The sequence below is a fragment of the Melanerpes formicivorus genome, unplaced genomic scaffold (genome assembly GCF_026170545.1).
Source record: "Melanerpes formicivorus ecotype bairdi unplaced genomic scaffold, bMelFor1.0.p_v2 SCAF_3, whole genome shotgun sequence".
In the NCBI taxonomy this organism is placed as follows: domain Eukaryota; kingdom Metazoa; phylum Chordata; class Aves; order Piciformes; family Picidae; genus Melanerpes; species Melanerpes formicivorus.
In genome coordinates, this window is record NW_027142355.1 from 39,933,343 (window position 1) to 39,956,465 (window position 23,123).

At 45.0% G+C, this 23,123-nt stretch overlaps 1 protein-coding gene across 5 annotated transcripts in view; it reads left to right on the forward strand.

The window, feature by feature from the left end:
* The first annotated feature begins 522 nt into the window (after positions 1-522).
* The window catches only part of PPFIA2 (PTPRF interacting protein alpha 2), a 373,279-nt gene continuing 350,678 nt past the window's right edge, over positions 523-23,123 (forward strand). For 3 of the 5 annotated variants that reach the window (XM_068170556.1, XM_068170577.1, XM_068170596.1), the window contains exons 1-2: positions 524-777; positions 18,664-18,914. In XM_068170556.1, coding sequence (XP_068026657.1) covers positions 18,666-18,914 — 249 coding nt within the window. In that variant the 5' untranslated portion in view covers positions 524-777; positions 18,664-18,665. Of the gene's footprint in view, positions 778-18,663; positions 18,915-23,123 lie in introns of all 5 variants that reach the window. The other 2 variants (XM_068170564.1, XM_068170572.1) reach the window with 1 other exon arrangement.

A 23,123-nucleotide genomic window follows, 5' to 3' on the forward strand; every position in this document is an offset into this window, starting at 1 on the left:
AGGTTCTGCCCCGAGGCGCCCGGGAGGCGCAGGGCGGTGCGCGGTGTGCGGTGTGTGGTGCCACGCACCCGCCGTGTGTGACTCTGCGAGGGCTTTCCCAGCTCCCACCGCCCCGGCTCCTGCGCTGCCGCTGTTGCTCTGTACCGCTGAGATCAAGCTCTCTACGGTGCCTGCAAGGCAGCGATTAGCTTAGGCGGAGGATTTATTTCTGTAAAGCTGAAAACCGCCTTTACTTTTGATCGTGCAGGCAGTCGTGCATGCCGTGTGGACTTCAGGCACACAGAGGCATAATTAGCCTGGGCGGCAGAGAAACCAGACATCACTTAGTAAAGTTTAACGAAAGATGGGAAATAAAAGAAAGATGCTTTCGCCCTGGCCCCTCCTCCCTGTAATCGGTTGTCTCCAGCTGCAAAGATGCTGCTGATCGAAAGGGGCTGCTGGAGCTTTAAGAGCCGCTCCCCCCGCTCCTGCTCCCGACAATGGTCTGAGCCGAGCTCTGCTTCCCAAAGCAAAATTTGTAATATGCCATTTTCCCATGGATGCTTCTCCTCTGGGCTGCTGACGAAGTGACTGAAGAAAATGCTGAGGTGCCAAGCAGCCAGTCTTGCTGGAGGATGGATGCGGGGGCTTGGGGTTCCTCGGAGCAACGCCTGTGTCACCATTGCTAGGAAGATGGTCCAGGAGTGCTCGGCTGTGTGAGTCCCCGCTCGAAGCTGCTGGAGACTGCGGTTGTTATTGATCAAGTGAAATAGCAGACGCCGAAATAAAAGCCACTAGGTACTGAACCTTCTATTTCTGAGTTAGACATTTCCTTCTTAGTTAGCCCCGATACCAGCCGCGAGGTTAGGCGCACATGCAAAATCTTGCCGTCTGCATCTTGCCGTAGTACTTGTGCGGTATTTAAATGCATTTCTATAATGGGAGTTGGGGAATTTCAGGCTGAAAATGTGAAGCCAACTTATTTTTTTATTTTTTTAGTGTGTGTGTGTGTGAGAGAGAGATGTGAGGGCGGAAGGATAACGTAAAGAAGAAATAGCTGGAATGAGGGTGTTTGGTTTTTTTTTAAGGCACTGTGTTGATCACCCTCTCCTGTGGGGAAGGAGTGCAGGATGCTTCTGTTAAAGGTGATATCATAGTTTAGTGGAGACTGGCAGGTAAGGAGTTAACTAGGAGGAGGAATATGCATGTAATGCAACTCAGACAATAGGAAGGATTTTCCTTATGATATTGCGCCGTGCTGCTGCCTAAGAGTGATTTTGCTGGGAACATCTGAAAAGACATAATTTCAGTAAGACCTGGTTTTATTAGCTACTGTATCTATTTAATGATTTGAGGTGGAGGGGAAAGGGGAGAAAAGGCTTGTAAATGCAGAATAACTGGAATGCTCCAATGACCTGAGTTTTCAGGCTGATGTCACTCTGCATGGGCTAGAATGTATGCTAGTTAGATTTCTACTTCTGTTTTTTTCCTGCAGCAAAATTACAAGTAACTTGAAGTCACTCCTCAACCTTGGCATGCAAATCAAACATCTGATTAGACACAAAACAAGCTTTTAAAAACAGTTATAGACAGAAAGGTGAGAGAGCAAAACCAGATTCACATCTGAGGTGGTAGCCTTCAAGGTGAGCAGAATGAATAAGAGTAGAGTCTTTGTCAGGCAAAGGCCAACTAGTGTTTCATCCTCTCATTCCCAGAGCTTACTCAGGTGGAAGAAGTCCAGCTGCACTTCTGAGTTATTTGCAGGCTCCATCAGATTGCAAGGTGTTTTGGGTACAGCATTCACTTAACAAATAAATAAATTCCAAGATTCTTGAACCATTGAGATAACAGAAGATGTCAGATGGGGTGGAGTCCAATGAGAAGAAGGATTGCAACTTTTTCATTTCCCAGTCTCACAGGATGTCTACCACAGAAATTTAAAGTAGTTTTAGAAAAAGCCTATATTGAGCACTCACTTTCACAGCTGGTCTGTACATAATTATCAGCATCTATAGAGAGAAGATGCTATAAGAGAACTGCTATTTAGTTGATAATGGAGTAGCTCCTGAAAAGGAGCTTTATGTAACTCTTAACAAGGGGTGGGCATATCCCCTGCCATTTGTTACTCATCTGGATGTCTAAACCCAGCTGCTGAATTCTTCACTGAGCTGATACTGAGTTCACTCTTGATGGAGACCTAATGCAGCCAGCACTACAGACCTGCTGTCACGTTTTTTTCATACAACCTGAAAAATCTTTAGTGCAATGGCAGTGAACCATGTTCTTTCTCCCTGACATAGAACAGATTGCATTAAACAGTTGTTCCTTTTTTTGCCAGCGAAATGTTGTGTGCTTAAAGGGGGAAACCTGTCCATGATTTCTGATAGTATTGTAGGCAATGGTCACAATAACATCCAGCATCCTCCCTAGTCATCTATAACCTGCATATGTGAATTTTTTTCTCTTTTTGCTCCTGTTTGGAGGTAATAACATGACAGGAGGCTTGTGGCTCACCTGTTAAGTGACTTTTCTAACTATCTACACTGATCCAAACCCACTGAAGCCTGTGATAAAATTTCCATTAGTTTAAGCAGTTGTTGGGTTAGGATCCATGTTAATGGTGGAAGCAAATGCTGAAATAGGGACCAATCAATCTGGAATAGATTACACAGTAGATAATGTAGTAGATACACAATAGATAAGGAAGAGAATGTGTTTTAGAGAACTTTAATGTGCTGCTTCACAGGCTGCTATTGTGTATGGCTATGATACCTGAGCTTTTCACATCTAGAACTACTATTAAAATAAGCACTTGGGCTTTGTTTCATGTTAGAAGGATTCTAGATTTGTTAAATTGGCTAAAAAGTATTTTTCTAGTGAACATGTATGTGCTACATGGATTTTAAGGCAAGCACTGATTTGCCAGTGTCCTGCTTCTCCATCAGGACCTCTCAGAGGGTTTGGGTTAGTCATAAGGTGCTGCCACGAGTTCACTATCTGTTGCAGTCCTTGAGAGTTTTGGGTGTTTCATGTGCCCCCTTGAGCAAGGGAACTGTAGCATCTGCTCTGTGGGTCCTGATGAATCTAAGAAACAATAAAATATTGACAATAAAATGCCAGTGACTCAATGGATGTTTTGTTGAGGGATCTCTTTGCATTCAGAATACTGGCTCAAGTGGTAAACCCTTACTACAGAGACACTAAGTTCAGTATCAGTGTAGCTTTTGTTTTTCTTTCTGAAGAAAGAGAGACACTATTTAAAAGTCTTATTTTTGTTGACTTTGATCAGTCAAGCATGGCTTTAATTAGGTTGTATTACTACAGGGCAAGTCAGCCTTTTTCTGGCAGAGGAACAAAACATTTCTATTTTTTCCCCCTCTTTGAGTAAAGACATATAATGCATATTTACATCTTAATAAAGCATATGTCACTTCATCAAGCCCTTCCTCTTCTTTGGCTGTATGGGAGGTACTGCACGAAGTTATGTACATGAGGGTTTATTCTCTTATCATGAATTTCTGTGGTGGTTAGTCCACCACTTGCTGTTTGTAACACCCACTGAAAGAAATTCCACCTCCCTCAAGGTTCTTTCTTTGATGCCTATGTTTCCTTATGTATACCTCAGCATGCCTTCAGTCATATCTTGAGGGAGCAAGATGGCTTCCACTTAGTACTGCTACTGTAGTTGTGTGGCCTGTTCCTTACTTATTCTTCAGGATGGTTAATGAAGGTCTTCATTATCTGTTTCATCTTCTGTTCCTCCCCCATATCCTTTTCTGACTCAGTTTTCTTGGAGCAATAGTTTTCTAGTGGCACAAAGAGCTGCACGTATTTGCATGGTTGGGCATCACTGGTACAATTAAATAGGATTTGAGGTATCAGATGAGGAAGAAAAGTTGTATGCCTCCCCCCCATCTTTTCCTCCATGTGGAGAAAGTCTTGGTAAAAGAGTATTTCATGAATTACCTCAGAGGGAATTTATTCATTGTCTGCAGCTACGTCCTGAGAGATGGTTATGGATCTGAGAAGGTGGCTAGTGTGTGTTTCTCCATTCTTTGCTTTGTTTAACTGATTGATTGATTGCTTTTTGAGGGGATGGTGTTACAAACACTTTTTTTTTCTTTCTTCCTGAAGAGAATATGATGTGTTTGTATTTTTATTGCTGATTAAGGACACAGTCAGAGCACTTCTTAACTGTACCAAGCAGCTCATGACTTATGTTGAAAGCCTTGACTTGGTAATAGATTATGACCTCAAATAGGATCAACTTCAGTGTTGGAATTGGGGGGGGGGGGAAATACTTATTTACATATCCTGCTGCTTTGCTTTTGATTCTAGAAGGAGCATTACCACTTAAGTACCGTCATCCCATACTTATGTTTTCACCTGCCAAGCTAGGCTTCAGCAGCTTTTCAGTTTTCATTCTAAAAGTATTTTTTTTGTTTTTCAATTATTGGCTTTCCTGTGATTCACTGGGTGGGTGAAAAAACACAAGTGTTACAATCTTCATATCCTTCCCAGAACAGGAGCAAAGCCATAGAAGTTGAGTTGTAAGACTTTTCAAATGCTTACATTTAAAAAATGTCCTGTGATGTGGCATTAAATCATCCAACTCTTCTTCTTCTTCTTGTTGTTGATTTTCCAATAATTTATTATTTCTGGTAAAGAGTAATGCCTGCATTTCCCAGTATAAGCACAGATTTTTGTTTCCATTTGGATCTCTGTAAAGTACGTCTTCATTTTGGAGAAGACATGAGGAGAGACTGAGGGAGCTGGGGCTGCTTAGCCTGGAGAGGAGGAGACTCAGGGGAGGCCTTATTGCTCTCTACAACTACCTGAAGGGGGGTTGTAGACAGGCAGAGGTTGGTCTCTTCTCCCAGGCAGCCAGCACCAGAACAAGAGGACACAGTCTCAGGCTGTGCCAGGGGAAGTTCAGGCTGGAGGTCAGGAGGAAGTTTTACACAGAGAGAGTGATTGCCCATTGGAATGGGCTGCCTGGGGAGGTGGTGGAGTCGCCGTCACTGGAGGTGTTCAGGAGGAGACTTGACAGGGTGCTTGGTTCCATGGGTTAGTTGATTGGGTGGTGTTGGGTGATAGGTTGGACGTGATGATCTTGAAGGACTCTTCCAACCTGGTCTATTCTATTCTATTCTATTCTATTCTATTCTATTCTATTCTATTCTATTCTATTCTATTCTATTCTATTCTATTCTATTCTATTCCCTATCCTCAAGGTTGCATTTTCAGATTTCTCTGATTTGTTTTGTCTGTGTGTTTGTGGTGTTGGGGTTTTTGTGTGTATGTGTGTATTTGGGGTTTGTTTGTTTGTTTGCTTGGGAGAGGCTGGTTTTTGGTTTTAATGTCACCCAGAGATAGGCCATTTAGTGCAAATAGCAATATCTGACAGCATGGCCATAGGTGTTCAAGAGGAGATTGGACGTGGCACTTGGTGCCATGGTCTAGTCATGAGGTCTGTGGTGACAGGTTGGACTCGATGATCCTCGAGGTCTCTTCCAACATTAGTTATGCTGTGATACTGTGAAGTATAACTGAGGGTTTTTTTTCTTAATGACAGATCTCTCTAATTTTTGTAGAAGTCTTCCAGATATACAGAGCCCCAAATTCTCCTCAAGGCAGATCATCCTTGTAAAATCAAACTTCTTTTTGGTGTTTGTTTCAGTTTGGTTTGTTACTTTGTTTTGTTTGTTTAGGCTTTATGGGGTTTTTCATTTGGGTTTTTTCTTGCTTTTTGTTTTGTTTTGATTTAAAATTAATTTCCATCCTTACTTAAATGTATTTTAGCTTTCAGAATCTCTGTGGTGAGTGTGCGAATTCCTTGAGCTCAAAGTCTTCTCCAAACACAGGAAATTATTCAATGTGGAAGGGGTGTTTGGAGGTCATCTGTACCAACTCCTTGCCCAGTACTGGGCTAACTGAAAAATAAGATCATGTTGCTCAGTGCAGGTTGGGGAAAACAATTGAAGAAGATTGGAGGTGCTCAGGAGGAGACTTGATGGGGTGCTTGGTGCCATGGGTTAGTTGTTTAGGTGGGTTGGATTGGTTGATGGGTTGGATGCGATGATCTTGAAGGTCTCTTCCAACCTGGTTTGGTTTATTCTAAATAAAGGTTTTATTCAAAGATCCAGTGATTGCTGTGGATTCCTGAAACTTGAGGCAGATCGTTTTTTTTTTTCATATTTGTCACGTTACCTGACAACTGTAAGAAGAGTTGCTTTGCAAGTTAGAATTGTGGCAAAGCAGTTCAAGCTTCCTGTGGTAAACTGTAGAGAAGGAATTCTGATGCTTCATGCACATTGTTGTCTCTGCTTATCCACCTTTTACTCTTACTGATTTATTTTTTTTCCCCCCTGTTAAGACTCAAAGGTATGTAATAATTTCCTTGTAGTACTTGATATAAATGGTTGCATAGTTTAGTTGGTTGGGTGGTGTTGGATGATAGGTTGGATGCGATGATCTTGAAGGTCTCTACCAACCTGGTCTGGTCTGGTCTGGTCTATTCTATTCTTTCTATTTTATTCTTTCTATTCTATATGTATTGATTAGTGAAAGGAATACTATCCTGGGATAAGAGAAGTCTTGACATAAGAACTGGCACATACAGAGCAAATGGGGAGGTTAAAACTTATGCAGTCTCAATGAACATATTTGTGCCTCTGAACTTCAGTGCGTACGTGGAGTTGATTGAGGAACTAACAGCCCTATTACACTGTGTAAAACAAATTCAGAGGAGTAAAGGGCTGGGTAACTTCATCTTGATATTTAATTCCTTGAGACTGTCTCTTGTTGCATAGTTATGGGCTGTCAGCTGCATGACAGGGGAGCAGGATCTCAAACCACTGGCTGATGAACACAGTTAGAAAACACGGAATATCCAGATGTCAGCTTATGTCTGTATTTAGTCTATCCAGAAGTTATGGTTTAGAAAATAAAGTCCTATGAGCCTTAACCAGTCTTAAAGGCAGTAAGAATGGAGGACAAAAAGGAATTTTGAAGATGGTCCAATATTTATCTTGATGAATCTGCTCAGAGTAGAATTGGTATCTATGTGAATTAATAAGAACTGTGCACTTGAGACAAATGCCTACCACATATGCATGGATCTGTTACTCCTGAACTCTGTGTGTGTGTGTATATATATATAGTAAGTCCAGGATGCACACCACCTGTGCATATGAAAACTGGATCCATTCATATGTAGTAAAATGTTTCTGAGATCAAGTTCTATAAACTCAGAGATAAGCCATAGAAGCACATGTGGCATGTTACACCTAAAATGTAATAGAAGCGGGCTTGCCAGTAGCCTCATCCTGAGCCTTTAAGACCTGCAGCATTGAATGTGGCTGTGCCTCCTCTATTAATATGACTGAAAAAGGTGTGTATTTTTGACAGAGTGATTATTTCTGGTTATTTTACTAAAGAGATCACTTCCAGTGTTTAACGGCTGGAATCCTTCTTCCATAAAATACACTTTGTCCACCTGGAGAGGTGGGCCTAGGTGAACCTCATGAAGTTCAGCGATAGCAAGTGCAAGGTTCTGCACCTGAAACAATCCTCACTATCAACACAAACTGGGGGATGAGGTGTTAGAAAGCAGCCCTGTGGAAAAGGATTTGGGGTTGCTGATGTATGAGAAACTGGACATGAGCAGGCAGTGTGAGCTTGCAGCCCAGAAGGCAAATCACATCCTAGGCTGCATTAAAAGATGCATTGCCAGCAGATCCAGAGAGGTGATTCTGATGTTTTACTCTGCTATGGTGAGACCTCACCTGGAGTACTGTGTACAGGTCTGGAGCCCTCAATACAGGAAGGACATGGACCTGATGGAGAGGAGGGTCCAGGGGAGGGCCACAAAAATGATCAGGGGGTTTAAAATTTTGATGGAAAAGGTTTACAATTCAAAATTACATAGAAGTAAAATCAGAAGTTGCCCTCTTCCCTCACTGCAAATTTGAAAATAAAATTACAGAGGGTACAAGCACATTACCAATCAGACCTCATTGTTCATAGCAAGCTATTTAATGTTTTAATGTGAATCCCTCAGTTGTTTCCCCTCTCTGTTGTCTTGGCTTGGTTCTCTGTGCGCTTTTGGTTTGTGCAAACAAAATTCCTTTCAACTATAATTGACTGAAAGCTTACTTTGAATCTTATGTCCTGACCCCTTGTGTGAACAACATCATAATGTAGTTAACCAAGAGCTGTCTAATGTGTACACTCTCAGAAGGCTCTGGAAATTTCAAGAACTCTTGTGACTGCCTGAAGTGATTCACCTCCTAGATAAAGATCCAAATGTGCCCTCCTGTTTGTCCTCAACTGCCAATCATCTGTTCCTAAATTGTGGTCAGTTTGTTTGCTGACATTCTTGCTCCACTTTTGTTGAAGTCCTTTGTTTGCATTATCTGCTTCTTGTTGCAACCTCACTTGATGAACCTCCCTTTTCTTTTTTCCTTTCATTTTCTTCCTTTAAAAATTCTTCAGGTGTCCCCAGTATTTGGATTCCTTTCTGCTATCAAGCAGACAATTCATCAAGGGTGCAATAAGGTCCAGAGCAATAAGTGGCTCTGTTCTTGAACGTGTGCTGGAAGAAGGTCAGCATTTCTTGGGAACAGTGTTAAATGGTGGCAGCCTTGGGACATTGAAAGCATCCCATCTGCTGGCAGGTATAAAAGTGATTAATGTCAGATAGAGTTTAAAAACAGGGAAGGGAAAAAAAAAAAAGGCAAGAAGATACAAATCATAGTAAATTAGACCAGCATGATATATAAGTGTACATATATATATATATGTTTTTGATGAAGAGCTATGAGCAATCTTTCTTTGGAAGCCCCACAATAAACCTGCAGTTGTTTGAAATTTTGTTCCCTTTTTCTGGGTTGATGACCCAGGAACATCCTGAGAAACTAGGGTCCCTTTCAGAGTTGTTCAGGGGTTCTCATTGTTGGCTTCCACAAAAGATTCATGGTCCATAATTCCCTTGTACCTTGCTTCTCACTGTTGCAAGTATCCCTTGTATCCCTTTCTGGCATGCCCAGTCAGCATTTCCCATCTGGCCCAGGTCAGCATACTGCTTTTCGATATTTGTCTTCAAGCTGAGGGTGAGGAAATGGAGAGGATGCATGTGGTTCCAATGGAATAATGGCATTGATCTCCAAACTGCCTGGAAACAATGTACATCACCACTCTGACTGCAAAAAATACTGTACCTTTTAAAGATTCTCCTGGGGCTGTGAGCTATGGGAGAAAACTTCTAAATAACTGCTGCCTACATCAGGAACTGCTTTCCCTGGCTTTTCTGAGGTCTTACTCGCAGGCCAAGATTGTGACCTGTGCCATGTCAGGACAATGCAGCCCAGGCTTTCAAAATAAGTGCTGTATGGTCCACTCCCCTCCCTGAATGCAGCAGCTTAAGGGGGAGATGGGGAGATGTAGTAATAGTACCATTAACATTCAACTCATGGATTCCATTGCTGCCCCACAACCATTTATGTGGCTTCCTACATCCCTGTGATGACTATAGGAGACTTTGCCTTGGGTTAGCTGTTCGGGTGGGTTGGATTGGTTGATGGGTTGGATGCGATGATCTTGAAGGTATCTTCCAACCTGGTTTGGTTTATTCTATTCTAAATAAAGGTTTATTCTTTCTAGTTTGAATACTAGATGCTAAGGTAGCAACAGCTGTCTGCACAGAGATTTCCCTACTTGTTCTCACACACACACACCAACCAGCATGAAATATTGCACCATTCACTCTGCCACTGCCTTTGAGCAGTGGTAGTGTACCCTGTGCTGTTCAGACCATAAACTTTATGTGCACCTTCAGGGCATTGGAGAAAATTTTTTTGAATGATGAAGGTTCAGTGGCAAGAGTGGGGATAAGATGTGTGCCCCATGAGATGATGATCACGAGAGGGGGAAAAAGGTTCAGCGACAATCTTGAGTAGTTGTCTTTGGTCTTGAACCATGGGCATGCAGAGACCTTGGTCTCTGGCCACCTGCTCCATATTTCATAGTTTCATTCAGGGTTGGAAGGGACCACAAGGATCATCTAGTTCCAACCCCCCTGCCATGGGCAGGGACACCCCACACTAGATCAGGCTGGACAGAGCCTCATCCAGCCTGCTCTTAAACACCCCCAGGGACGGGGCCTCGACCACCTCCCTGGACAACACATTCCAGGGTTTCACCACTCTCATGGTGAAGAACCTCCTCCTCACATCCAAAAGTTATGTTTAAATAGAGCAAGTAGCATATGGCCTTGGATGTTTTTAGTTGTCCCTTTGCTCACTGTGAATGCGAACATTTCAAGCTAGGTAACCACAGGTGGGACCTGGGTGAAGATGTGGTGTCCACTTGTGGAGTGAAATGTATTCCCACAACTTTGTGAAAGTGTCCCGGGGGCGAGACAGAGGATCCCCACTCCTTGTAGTCCCAAGTGATCTGTGGGCAGTGAACGAAGCACTTGCATCAGCAAGAAGTCCCCAAAAAGCTGTTCTGCCTCTGCAGAAGTGTAGGAGGATGAGTCCTTGTTTATTCAAACTGTGTCAGTGTAGATGCACAGTTCAGTCACTCCCCATCTGTGGTATCACAGTATCACAGTATCACTTAGGTTGGAAAGGACCTCGAGGATCATCGAGTCCAACCTATCAACACAGACCCCATGACTAGACCAAGTGCCACGTCCAATCTCCCCTTGAACGCCTCCAGGGTCGATGACTCAACCACCTCCCTGGGCAACCCGTTCCAATGCCGAATGACTCGCTCGGTGAAGAACTTCCTCCTCACCTCGAGTCTGAACCTCCCCTGGCGCAGCTTGAGACTGTGTCCCCTTGTTCTGGTGCTGGTTGCCTGGGAGAAGAGGCCAACTCCCTCCTGGCTACAACCACCCTTCAGGTAGTTGTAGAGGGCAATAAGGTCACCCCTGAGCCTCCTCTTCTCCAGGCTAAACAATCCCAGCTCCCTCAGCCTCTCCTCATGGGGCTTGTGTTCAAGGCCTCTCACCAGCCTTGTTGCCCTTCTCTGGACACGCTCAAGTGTCTCAATGTCCTTCTTAAACTGAGGAGCCCAGAACTGGACACAGTACTCAAGGTGCGGCCTAACCAGAGCAGAGTACAGGGGCACTATGACCTCCCTGCTCCTGCTGGCCACACTATTCCTAATGCAGGCCAGAATGCTATTGGCCCTCCTGGCCACCTGAGCACACTGCTGGCTCATATTCAGGTGGCTGTCGATCAGCACACCCAGGTCCCTCTCTGTCTGGGAGCTCTCCAGCCACTCCGACCCCAGCCTATAGCTCTGCATGGGATTGCCGTAGCCAAAGTGCAGCACTTGGCACTTGGACTTGTTGAAAGCCATCCCATTGGACTCTGCCCATCTTTCCAGTCGGTCGAGGTCCCTCTGCAGAGCCTTTCTACCCTCTAATTGACTAACATCTGCCCCTAACTTTGTGTCATCTGCAAACTTGCTGATGACTGACTCTACCCCTTCATCCAGATCATCAACGAATATGTTGAAGAGGACAGGGCCCAGCACTGATCCCTGGGGGACACCACTGGTGACTGGCCTCCAGCTGGATGTGGCACCGTTCACGACCACTCTCTGGGCCCGGCCCTCCAGCCAGTTCCTAACCCAGCACAGAGTGTAGTGGTCCAAGCCACGGGCTGACAGCTTAGTCAGCAGTTTGCTGTGGGGGACGGTGTCAAAGGCCTTGCTGAAGTCTAGGTAGACCACATCCACAGGCCTCCCCACATCCACCAGGCGGGTCACCTGATCATAGAAAGAGATCAGGTTGGAGAGGCAGGATCTGCCCTTCCTGAATCCATGTTGGCTGGACCTGAGCCCTTGGCCATCCTTCAGGTGCGCAGTTATTGCTGCCAGGATAATCTGCTCCATCACTTTCCCTGGCACTGAGGTCAGGCTGACCGGCCTGTAGTTTCCAGGTTCCTCCATCCGACCCTTCTTGTGGATGGGGACCATGTTGGCCAGTTTCCAGTCATCTGGGACCTCACCAGTGAGCCAGGACTGGAGGAAAATGATGGAGAGTGGCCTAGCTAGCACATCCGCCAGCTCTCTCAGCACCCTAGGATGGATCCCATCTGGTCCCATGGACTTGTGGATATCCAAGTGGCTCAGCAGGTCCCGAACTAACTCCTCATGGATTTCCAGGGTATTACTCTGCTCCCCGACCCCAACGCCCAGCTCCGGAGACCACTCGTCCTGAACTCCTGCCTTGCTGTTAAACACTGAGGCAAAGAAGGTGTTCAGGACCTCAGCTTTATCCTCATCCTCAGTAACTGTGTTCCCCTCCAGGTCCACTAGGGAGTTCAGGTTCTTCCTGCCCTTCTTCTTATTGTTAATATATTTATAAAAATGCTTTTTATTATCTTTGACTGAGGTGGCCAGCTTCAGTTCCAGCTGGGCCTTAGCCTCCCTAATTTTATTCCTACATAATCTAACAGCTTCCTTGAACATACCTCGAGAAGCCTTCCCCTCCTTCCAAAGGTGATACAGCCTCCTCTTCCCCCTTAAATCCTCCAGGAGCTGCTTGCTCATCCAGGCCGGTCGCCTTCCCCGCCGGCTTGCCTTCCGGCACGTGGGAACCACCAATTCCTGTGCCTTCAAGAGCTCCTGTTTGAAGTAGGTCCAACCCTCCTGAACCCCTTGGTTCATGAGGGCTGGTAGCCAGGGGACTTTGCAGACAAGTTTTTTAAATAGGCTGAAGTTCGCCCTTCGGAAGTCCAAGGTGGAGGTTCTGTTGGTGCTCCTCCCAATCTCCCTGCATATTGAAAACTTCACTATCTCGTGGTCACTGCACCCTAGGCAGCCTCCCACGATCACATCTCCCACCAGCCCTTCCCTATTGCAGAACAGCAGGTCAAGCAGAGCCTGTCCCCTGGTAGGCTCGCTTAACAGCTGTGTCAGGAAGCAGTCCTCCATTCGCTCCAGGAATCTTCTGGACTGCCTCCTCCCTGCTGAATGAAGTTCCCAAAAGAAAAAAACAAAAGCTTGTGTCGAGGGATGATTCTCAATAGATCGCAGCGAGGGAGCTGCTCTGCTACGTACGAAACCCTGACCCAGAATCAGGTCGTCTACGAATGATTTAGCACCGAGTGCCCCACGACCATGAGTTCCGGAACGGGGGAGAGGCGGCGCCCCATCCGTCCGCCCCTCCGGTTCCCGACTGAACGAACGGCATTCCCCACCGGGCCCCGCCCCGCGCGGGACGGGACTGTGTGGTGCCACACAGTACGCACTGTCCATAACCTCAGACTCATAGAATGGCTTAGTTTGGAAGGGACCTTTGAGATCATCTCCTCCAACCTCCCTGTCACGGGCAGGGACTCCTCTCCACTAGACTGGGCTGTTCAAGGCCTCATCTAACCTGGCCTTGAACACCCCCAGGGAAGGGGCATCCACAGCTTTCCTAGGCAGCCTTTTCCACAGTCTCACCACCCTTACACTGAAGAACTTCCTAAGATGCAGTCTAAACCCACCCTCCCTGAGCTTCAAACCATTCTTCCTTGTCCTTTTGCTAGACACTCTTATGAAAAGTCCCTCTCCAGGTATTAGAAGGTAGTTTTAAAGTCCCCCCCCCCCCCAGAGTGTTTATTTCTCTAGGCTGAACAACCCCAGCTCCCTCAGCATGTCCTCGAGGTGGAGTCTCACAAGAGCAGAATAAAGGGGCAGAGTCACCTCTCTTGACCTGCTGGCCACACTCCTCTTGATGCAGCCTAGGATAAGATTTGCCTTCCGGGCTGCATCAGAGCAGGAAGTGGTAGGTAGCATGAAGGTTGGTTACTAGTGCTGCAAATGTTTTTAAATTTGATTTTTTTTTGATGGAGATGAAGGCAGGGATGTATGGACACCACCTAAGTATGAATGGACATTGTGGTGCATCCTGGTGGAGCCTATGGTTTAGGAAGGGCTGAGTTTACTGGAACTCGGTTTTAAAACTCTGAGCAGTGGAGAGATGCAGTATTGAATCAGTTCATCCTGAGTAAATATACCTGACCTAAATATATTGGAAGTCGTTGTGCCTCTCTACTCTGCATTGGTTAGGCTGCACCTTGAGTCCTGTGTCCAGCTCTGGGCCCCTCAGTTTAGGAAGGACATCGAGACACTTGAAGGTGTCCAGAGAAGGGCAACGAGGCTGGGGAGAGGCCTTGAACACAAGCCCTATGAGGAGAGGCTGAGGGAGCTGGGATTGTTTAGCCTGGAGAAGAGGAGACTCAGGGGTGACCTCATTGCCCTCTACAACTACCTGAAAGGTGGTTGTAGCCAGGAAGGGGTTGGTCTTTTCTCCCAGGCAACCAGCACCAGAACAAGAGGATACAGTCTCAAGCTGCACCAGGGAAGGTTTAGACTCCAGGTGAGGAGAAAGTTCTTCACCGAGCGAGTCATTCGTCATTGGAATGTGCTGCCCAGGGAGGTGGTGGAGTCCCCATCCCTGCAGGCGTTCAAGAGGGGATTGGACGTGGCCTTGGTGCCATGGTCTAGTCATGGGGTCTGTGTTGGTTGATAGGTTGGACTCAATGATCCTCGAGGTCTCTTCCAACCTTAGTTATACTGTGATACTGTGATATTTGAGAGAGGAGGAACTTTTCAGTGTCCATCACTTCAAGCTATTAACAGCTTCTCTTGCACCTAATTGTTTTTCAGTAGAGAGTAGCCACAAGCAACCTTTACCTTGCCTGCAATCCAGACGCTTTAAAAATGGGATGAAGACCTGCCTGAAACCTCAGTAGTGAAGCTATCACTTATGAGAGCTGTGCAGTAGTAGCTGATAATTCATGCTGAAACACCAGTGCTTGGTGCCAACTTTGCTAGTTCTCACGTCTGCCAAAAAAACTGAAAATGAAGACTGCAAAATTCTGCATGCAAAGTCAAAATACGAGCAAGGCCAGCTAATCTTGGGAAAGCTATGTCATTTTTTTTCCCCCAGTAAATCTTAGCAGCAAGTGGTGTTAGGAGAGGAATTGCTGGGGACTCAGGAGGAGTTAGTTTTAATGAATGAAATACAGTTGTCGTAATTCTTTTGTTCCCTGGTGTATGACCTGTCTTTAAGTTACATAGTGCATTTTTCCCTAAATTCCACCTTCACAAGTTCCATTTTCCTACTATGGAAAGCAGACCAGATTTAAGAATGCATGAAGCTAATCCATCACACTATTGAGATAGAATAGAATAGAATAAACCAGGTTGGAAGAGACCTTCAAGATCATCGTGTCCAACCTATCATCCAACACCACCTAATCAACTAACCCATGGCACCAAGCACCCTGTCAAGTCTCCTCCTGAACACCTCCAGTGACGGCGACTCCACCACCTCCCCGGGCAGTCCATTCCAAAGGGCAATCACTCTCCCTGTGTAAAACTTCCTCCTGACCTCCAGCCTGAACTTCCCCTGGCACAGCCTGAGACTGTGTCCTCTTGTTCTGGTGCTGGCTGCCTGGGAGAAGAGACCTACCTCTACCTGTTTACAACCCCCCTTCAGGTAGTTGTAGAGAGCAATAAGGTCACCCCTGAGTCTCCTCCTCTCCAGGATAAGCAGCCCCAGCTCCCTCAGCCTCTCCTCATAGGGCTTGTGTTCCAAGCCCCTCACCAACTTCGTTGCCCTTCTCTGGACATGCTCCAGCAAGTCAACCTCCTTCCTAAACTGAGGGGCCCAGAACTGGACACAGGACTCGAGGTGTGGCCTAACCAGTGCAGTGTACAGGGGCAGAATGACCTCCCTGCTCCTGCTGGCCACACTGTTCCTGATGCAGGCCAGGATGCCATTGGCCCTCTTGGCTGCCTGGGCACACTGCAGGCTCATGTTCATCCTACCATCAACCAGCACCCCCAGGTCCCTCTCTGCCTGGCTGCTCTCCAGCCACTCTGACCCCAGCCTGTAGCACTGCCTGGGGTTGTTGTGGCCGATGTGCAGAACCCGGCACTTGGATGTGTTCAATCTCCTGCCCTTGGACTCTGCCCATCTGTCCAGCCTGTCGAGGTCTCTCTGCAGAGCCTCTCTACCCTCCAGCAGATTGAAGTGATGAGAATCACGGAAGGATAGGTGTTGGAAAGGACTTCCAGAGATCATTGAGTCAAATACCCCTGGCAGAGCAGGTTCACCTAGAACAGGTTGCACAGGATGACATCCAGGCAGATTTTGAATGACTTCTGAGACAGGAGGCTCCACCACCTCTCTGGGCAGCCTGTTCTAGTGCTCTACCACTCTCAAAGTAAAGAAATTCCTTCTCCTATCTAGATGAAACTTACTATGTTCAAGTTTGTACCCCTTACGTCTTGTTCTGTCACTGGGCATCACAGCCCCTATTCTCCTGACACCTACACTTTAAGTATTTATAAGCATTAATTAGATCCCTCCCTCAGACTTCTCTAGGCTAAAAAGCCCCATGTCCCTCTGACTTTCCTCTTAGGAGGAATGTCCCAGTCCCCTAATCACATCGTAGCCCTTTTCTGTACCCTTGCAAGCAGTTGAACTAGGGAGCCCGGAATTGGACACAATACTTGGGATGAGGCCTCACCAGGGCTGAATAGAGGGGGAGGAGAACCTCCCTCGACCTGATTGCCACGTTCTTTTTAATGCATGCCAGGATGCCATTAGCCTGCTTGGCCACAAGGACATATTGTTGGCTCTTGGTCTTTCTGTTGTCCACCAGGACTCCCAGGTCTTTTTCCTCAGAGTGGCTATCCAGTATGCCAGCCCCTAACCTGTACTGGTACGTGGGATTATTCCTCTCCATATGAAGTACCTTACACTTTGCCTTGTTGAACTTCATAAGGTTACTCTATACCCAACTCCCTAGCCTGTCCAGGTCCTGCTCAATGGCAGCATAGCCTTCTGGTGTGTCAGCCACTCCTTCCACTTCCGTGTCGTCAACAAACTTGCTGAGGGTTCAGTCTATATCCCTTCTGGACCCAGTGCTGACACTACCACTTGTTACAGACCTTCACAGTGGGAGTGTGTCAACCACATGTATTGTAGACAAAATTTATGTCCAAAAAGTCCACAGCAAACTTTTACATACAATATTTTAACTTCCAGTAGATAAACCAAAAGCATCTCGATTTCACTGAGACAAAAGGCTTCCAGCAGTTACTACAATCAACATTTATAGAAAGGAGCTCTTAACTATGTTTTAGGCTACATTAGCTACTTCAGTCATACTAGGGAAACAATTTTGATTCTTTGAATGTTGTCATTGGGTAGATATCATCTATTGTTAGCAGTCATACTCTGGCGAGACCCCACCTGGAGTATTGCATCCAGTTTTGGAGCCTCTATTACAAGAAGGATCTGGATGTGCTGGAACCTGCCCAGAGAAGGGCCTTGAGGATGATCAGAGGGCTGGAGCTCCTGCCTTATGAGGACAGGCTGAGAGAGTTGGGGCTGTTCAGTCTGCAGAAGAGAAGGCTCCAAGGAGACCTTATTGTGGCCTTCAAGTATCTTAAGGGGGCCTCCAAGAAAGCTGTTGGACTTTTTGGGTGTCAGGTGGTGACAGATTAGGGGGAATGGAGCAAAAATAGAAATGGGTGGATTCAGATTGGATGTTAGGAAGAAATTCCTCATCATGAGAGTGGTAAGATACTGGGACAGGTTGCCCAGGGAAGTGGTGGAAGCCTAATCCCTGGAGGTTTGTAAGGCCAGGCTGGATGTGGCTTTGAGCAACCTGCTCTAGTGTGAGGTGTCCCTGCCCATGGCAGAGGGGAGTTGGAGCTAGATGATCCTTGAGGTTCCTTCCAACCCTAACAATTCTATGATTTTATGATTATTATTTTTTTTTCTCAATCTGAGCTTTGAAACCTGTCATAACTTCAGAGTTACTGGTTTCTTTCTACCTGCTGAACCATGTATCTCATAGCATAAGCTTCTCCCCATGCAGGAACTGAGGTTTTGAGGTTTACATAAGAAGCTTTACAACTGAAGAACAGGACTAGGTGATCTTATTTGCTGTTCTCAGGACTGGGTTTAGGAAACCTCAGCAATTTTCTCTCTCTGAAAATTCAGTTTGCATGAGATATCCCAGGGATGGCAATTAGCAGATAGTTTCTAGTTCTTGACCTCTTACTGAAGAGCTCACTGGAGAATAAATACACCTGAGGGTGGGAATAACTAGATGGAAAAAATAGATTAACGTGGCATTGTTAAGGCAACAGGATGCTGGATCATGGTTACCCTGAGCTGTATGGTAGAAATGCTTACAGCAGGACAAAATCTGGCAGTTAATGGTAGCTATTGGCATCAATACCAACAATTCAACAGTGGCACTAAGTTAGAGAGGGGAGGGCATAAAGGATAAAGGAGATTAGAATGGGAGAGGTCGTATTTTCTGCCATTTTAAGAGAGCATCATTTGGAAAAATACTAACTGAAGGTATTCTGTTACCTTCCATCTTCTTCCAGTCATTCCTCTTTGAGTTTTGGAAGCAGATTCAAAGTCTTTGCTTTGTGGAATTAGTCACTGTATTTAATCCCTCTCTATTGACCAGCTGATTAACATCATAAGCACAAAGTTGAAAGGGGGAACAAGGCAATAATCTACTGTGTCAGTGTGACAGAGTTAATTCCTCTTATGAAATCCCCTCAAATGTTTTTCTGCTGAAGAGGTTTTCCTTTGATTTGTGATCTTTTTTGTTGTTGTTTTTTTTTTTGTTTGTTTTAAAGAAATGATGTGTGAAGTGATGCCAACGATAAACGAGGACACCCCGATGAGTCAGCGGGGGTCCCAAAGCAGCGGCTCGGACTCGGATTCTCACTTTGAGCAGCTGATGGTGAACATGCTGGATGAAAGGGACCGTCTCCTTGATACTCTTCGGGAGACTCAGGAAAGCTTGTCACTTGCCCAGCAGCGCTTGCAGGATGTCATCTACGACAGAGACTCCCTCCAGCGACAGCTCAACTCGGCTCTGCCTCAGGTATGTGGATTATGAGGATTTCTTTGTTGATTTGGCTAATTTGATGTCACTTCCTTTAACCTTAATCAGTATTCATTCCTTGAGGCCCAAATTCTGCTCCCATTGAGGTCGGCTGTGGAACTCCTATCCATTTAATAGTATCTCTTTGGGATCTGACTTCTCCTCTAAGATAAGAGCGGGAGTAATGCTGTTGACTTCAAGGAGAGCAAGATGACGGCATGTAGCTACTGGTTCTTTTGGCTGTTGCTCTAGCATTTGGAAGATATCAGGGATCATTTAAATTAAAGATCTAATGGTGGGAATTAAGTGAAAAGAATGAGGATGTTTCTTACAGACCCTGTTCTGGATAAGGTTTCTAATTAGTGTTGCAACAAAACTATCTTGTGTAGGTTAAACAAGATACTACATAAACCCACAGGAACTGCAAAATTAATTATTTCACTTAAAATAATAATTTAGTATTGTATCAATATAACATTATTCGTCAATATTCTAGGATTAAAACCAAGAAACACTTTAATCTCTATATCTAGCCAGAGGTTTGAAATACACCTTTATTCTAAACTCATTTTCTCTCCATGTTTTCTTGTCTCACAACTGTCACTTACGGGATTTGAATTTGATTGTAGCCATGAGGGCCTGGGCCTACTGGCCTGGGCAAAGTTGTATTCCTGTGAGAAAGAAGGAAGAGAGATTTAGCTGTGTGATTGGAATAAGGAAGTGGGAATAAGGAGGTGGTAAAGGTGAATCAAATGACTGAGAAAGTTCTTAAAGACAGAAAAGGAAAAAGGCATCCACTGGAATTGGGAACACAAGCAGTTGCTTAAGGTCTAACCCCAGCAGATTATTGGAATGTCTTGGGATAGGGGTGAAAAAGAGAGACACTGTAATAATTTGAAGAGTAACATTAGCAACTTCATCATTACCTCCAGGCATTAAGAACAACTACATTTGATTTGTGTTAAACAAAAAGGAGTTGCAATGATATTGATCTGTAGTAAAATCAAGGACTTTTCTCCTCCTTAGTTGAGCTTCTTTTCTACTTCCATCTCTTCATAGAAGAGTGTGAAAGACTAAGCAAAAGACAGCATAAATCCTTTATTCAAAGGTCTATTACAGAAAGAGAGGTGGTTCTGCATCTGGGAACCCCTGTTTGGTTTGCCACTTAGAACAGATGCACTCTCTGCTGAGACTGTGGTGAAGTACTTCAACGAAGCCCTAGCAAGTGTCTAAGCCTTACTGTTTCTGTCTCTGTGGGAGGCTAGCTAAGAAAACAATATTCAGAGCCTAAAAGAAACAAAACAGTCTAAGGAAGTGGATGATGATAGGATTTAAATCTTTACTTCTAATAAACATTGGTGATGTGTGGTTTTGACTGGCAGCTGTACACTCCCTAAAAGTACCTGATGTGTTGGGTGAACACTTTGCACTACCATGTACCACTAAGAATCCATATTTCAGGTAGCATTCATCCATATATCTGTGTAGAGATGTGGGTTTCCCAGGAGGGAAGCTGTGTGGCATACTGCTTACACTTTAGAGCAAAACCAGATTTTTTTCCCCTCATCACTCCAGAGTGAGTAATTCAATTCTGTAGAAATCTGTTTGTGTAAGTACAAATCACTGGCCTCATGTTCTGTACAGCCTTCCAAGAAGAGCAAGACTTGGACAGGCTGGAGAGTTGGGCAGGGAGAAATGTAATGAAGTTCAACAAGGGCAAGTGTGGAGTCTTGCACAAGGGAAAGAGTAACCCCAGGTATCAGTATAGGTTAGGGTCTGACCTGTTGGAAAGCAGTGAAGGGGAAAAGGACCAAGGGATCCTAGGGGATGGAAGGTTGACCATGAGCCAGCAATGTGCTCTTGTGGCCAAGAAGGCCAGTGCCATTCTGGGGTGTGATAGAAGGGCTGTGGTTACTAGGTTGAGAGAGGTTCTCCTCCCCCTCTATTCTGCCCTGCTGAAGCCTCATCTGGAATATTGTGTCCAGTTCTGGGTCCTTCAGTTCAAGATGAACAGGAAGTTACTAGAGAGAGTCCAGCGCAGAGCCACAAAGATGGTTAAAGAAGTGGAAGATCTTCCTTATGAGGAGAGACTGAGGGAACTGGGGCTCTTTAGCTTGGAGAGGAGGAGAGTAAGGGGTGACTTCATTTATGTTTGTAAATATGTAAGGGATGAGTGCTAAGAGGATGGAGCCAGGCTGTTCTTGGTGATGCTGACAGGACAATGAGTGGAAGTGGAGGCATAGGAAGTTCCATGGAAACATGAGGGAAATCGTTTTCGTGGTAAGGGTGAAAGAACACTGGAACAGGCTGCCCAGGGTGAGTGTAGAGTCTCTGGAGATATTCAAGACCCACCTTTATGTGTTCCTGTGTGATCTGCTCTAGGTGATCCTACTCTGGCAGGGGGGTTGGAGTGGATTATCTTTCAAGGTCCCTTCCAGCCCCTAACATTCTGTGATTCTGTTAAAATAACTTCCATATGACTGCCATACTATTTATTTTCCTTTCTGGACATGAGATATTCTACATAGCACTTGTATCATTTTCTTTTTAGTTTATGGTTTTATGAATGGCAAGCTTGTATTCCTAGCTGCCTGGCATAGCCCTCTGACAAAATGCTACCCAGTACTTTTATCGTGGAGGAGAATCATTCTGTGTTCAATTGACTTAAGAGGAGAGCAGATAAATCTATGATAACTTTATAATAATTGCTACTTTGTTATAATGTGACATCTAATGAGCCTTGCTTTATCAGCATATATTACTTTTAGCTCTTGACTTCTAGTGGTTTTCAAAATTCAATTATTTCTTAGCATTGGAATGGAATGGAATGGGATGGAATGGAATGGAATGGAATAGACCAGGTTGGAAGAGACCTTCAAGATCATCGTGTCCAACCCATCATCCAACACCACCTAATCAACTAAACCATGCAACCAAGCACCCTATCAAGTCATAGTGCTTTGCATGTTGAAAGGGTATATTAACACAGGTGCATTATGAATCTTTTTGGTTAGGACAATGTTACTGTTTATTGTCTTAAACAGTAACTAATATAATCTGGAAAAAAATCAATGCAGTTCATCATAAGTAGAATCTGAACAAAAAGAATCTTCCTGAAAACTGGGGTGTTGAATGACTCATTGAAAAATCTTGTCTGATTTGAAATAGGATTTATCAATAACATGAAATATGAAGCTTGAGATCTTAGCTAATGTTGTGGATGGAACATGAAATAGGTAGGTAGGTGGCTCTAAGTTTTTATCCTGCTCTATACAGAACAATGTATAGTTAACTCTGTCTTTCAGAGTTGAGTTACAGAAATACAGGCTGTCTAAAATTGCATGTCCAATAGGACAACTGATGTGCCTGCTTCTGTACTAGCCCCTTCAGAATTTTAGTGGAAATATCTTTGCTATGAATCTTTACAACAGACAGGGAAATGGTCACTGCTAAAGCATTAAAGTCACACTTTCCTTTTGGTCTTGGTAAAGAAGGTTGAGGGGAAATGGCTTCTGCTCCTTCATATTTTTCTTTGTTTCTTTTTTTTTTTTTTAATTACTTTTATTTTTCCCCTATTTCCAGCAACTTTGAATGTGTTGTAAATGTAGTGAATCTCTCCAGTAGAACACCCAGTTCCAATTAAATATAAAGTCTTCTTCAGTTTAGGAAGGAGGTTGACTTGCTGGAACGAGTCCAGAGAAGAGCAACAAAGTTGATGAGGGGTTTGGAACACAAGCCCTATGAGGAGAGGCTGAGGGAGCTGGGGTTGCTTAGCCTGGAGAGGAGGAGACTCAGGGGTGACCTTATCACTCTCTACAACTACCTGAAGGCTAGATGTGAGGCTAGATGTGAGGAGGAGGTTCTTCACCATGAGAGTGGTGAAACCCTGGAATGGGTTGTCCAGGGAGGTGGTTGAGGCCCTGTCCCTGGGGGTGTTTAAGACCAGGCTGGATGAGGCTCTGGCCAGCCTGATCTAGTGTGGGGTGTGCCTGCCCATGGCAGGGGGGTTGGAACTAGATGATCCTTGTGGTCCCTTCCAACCCTGAATGAAACTATGAAACTATGAAACTATGAAACTATGAAGGGAGGTTGTAGACAGACAGAGATTGGTCTCTTCTCCCAGGCAGCCAGCACCAGATCAAGAGGACACAGTCTCAGGCTGCGCCAGGGGAGGTTCAGGTTGGATGTTAGGAAGAAGTTCTATACAGA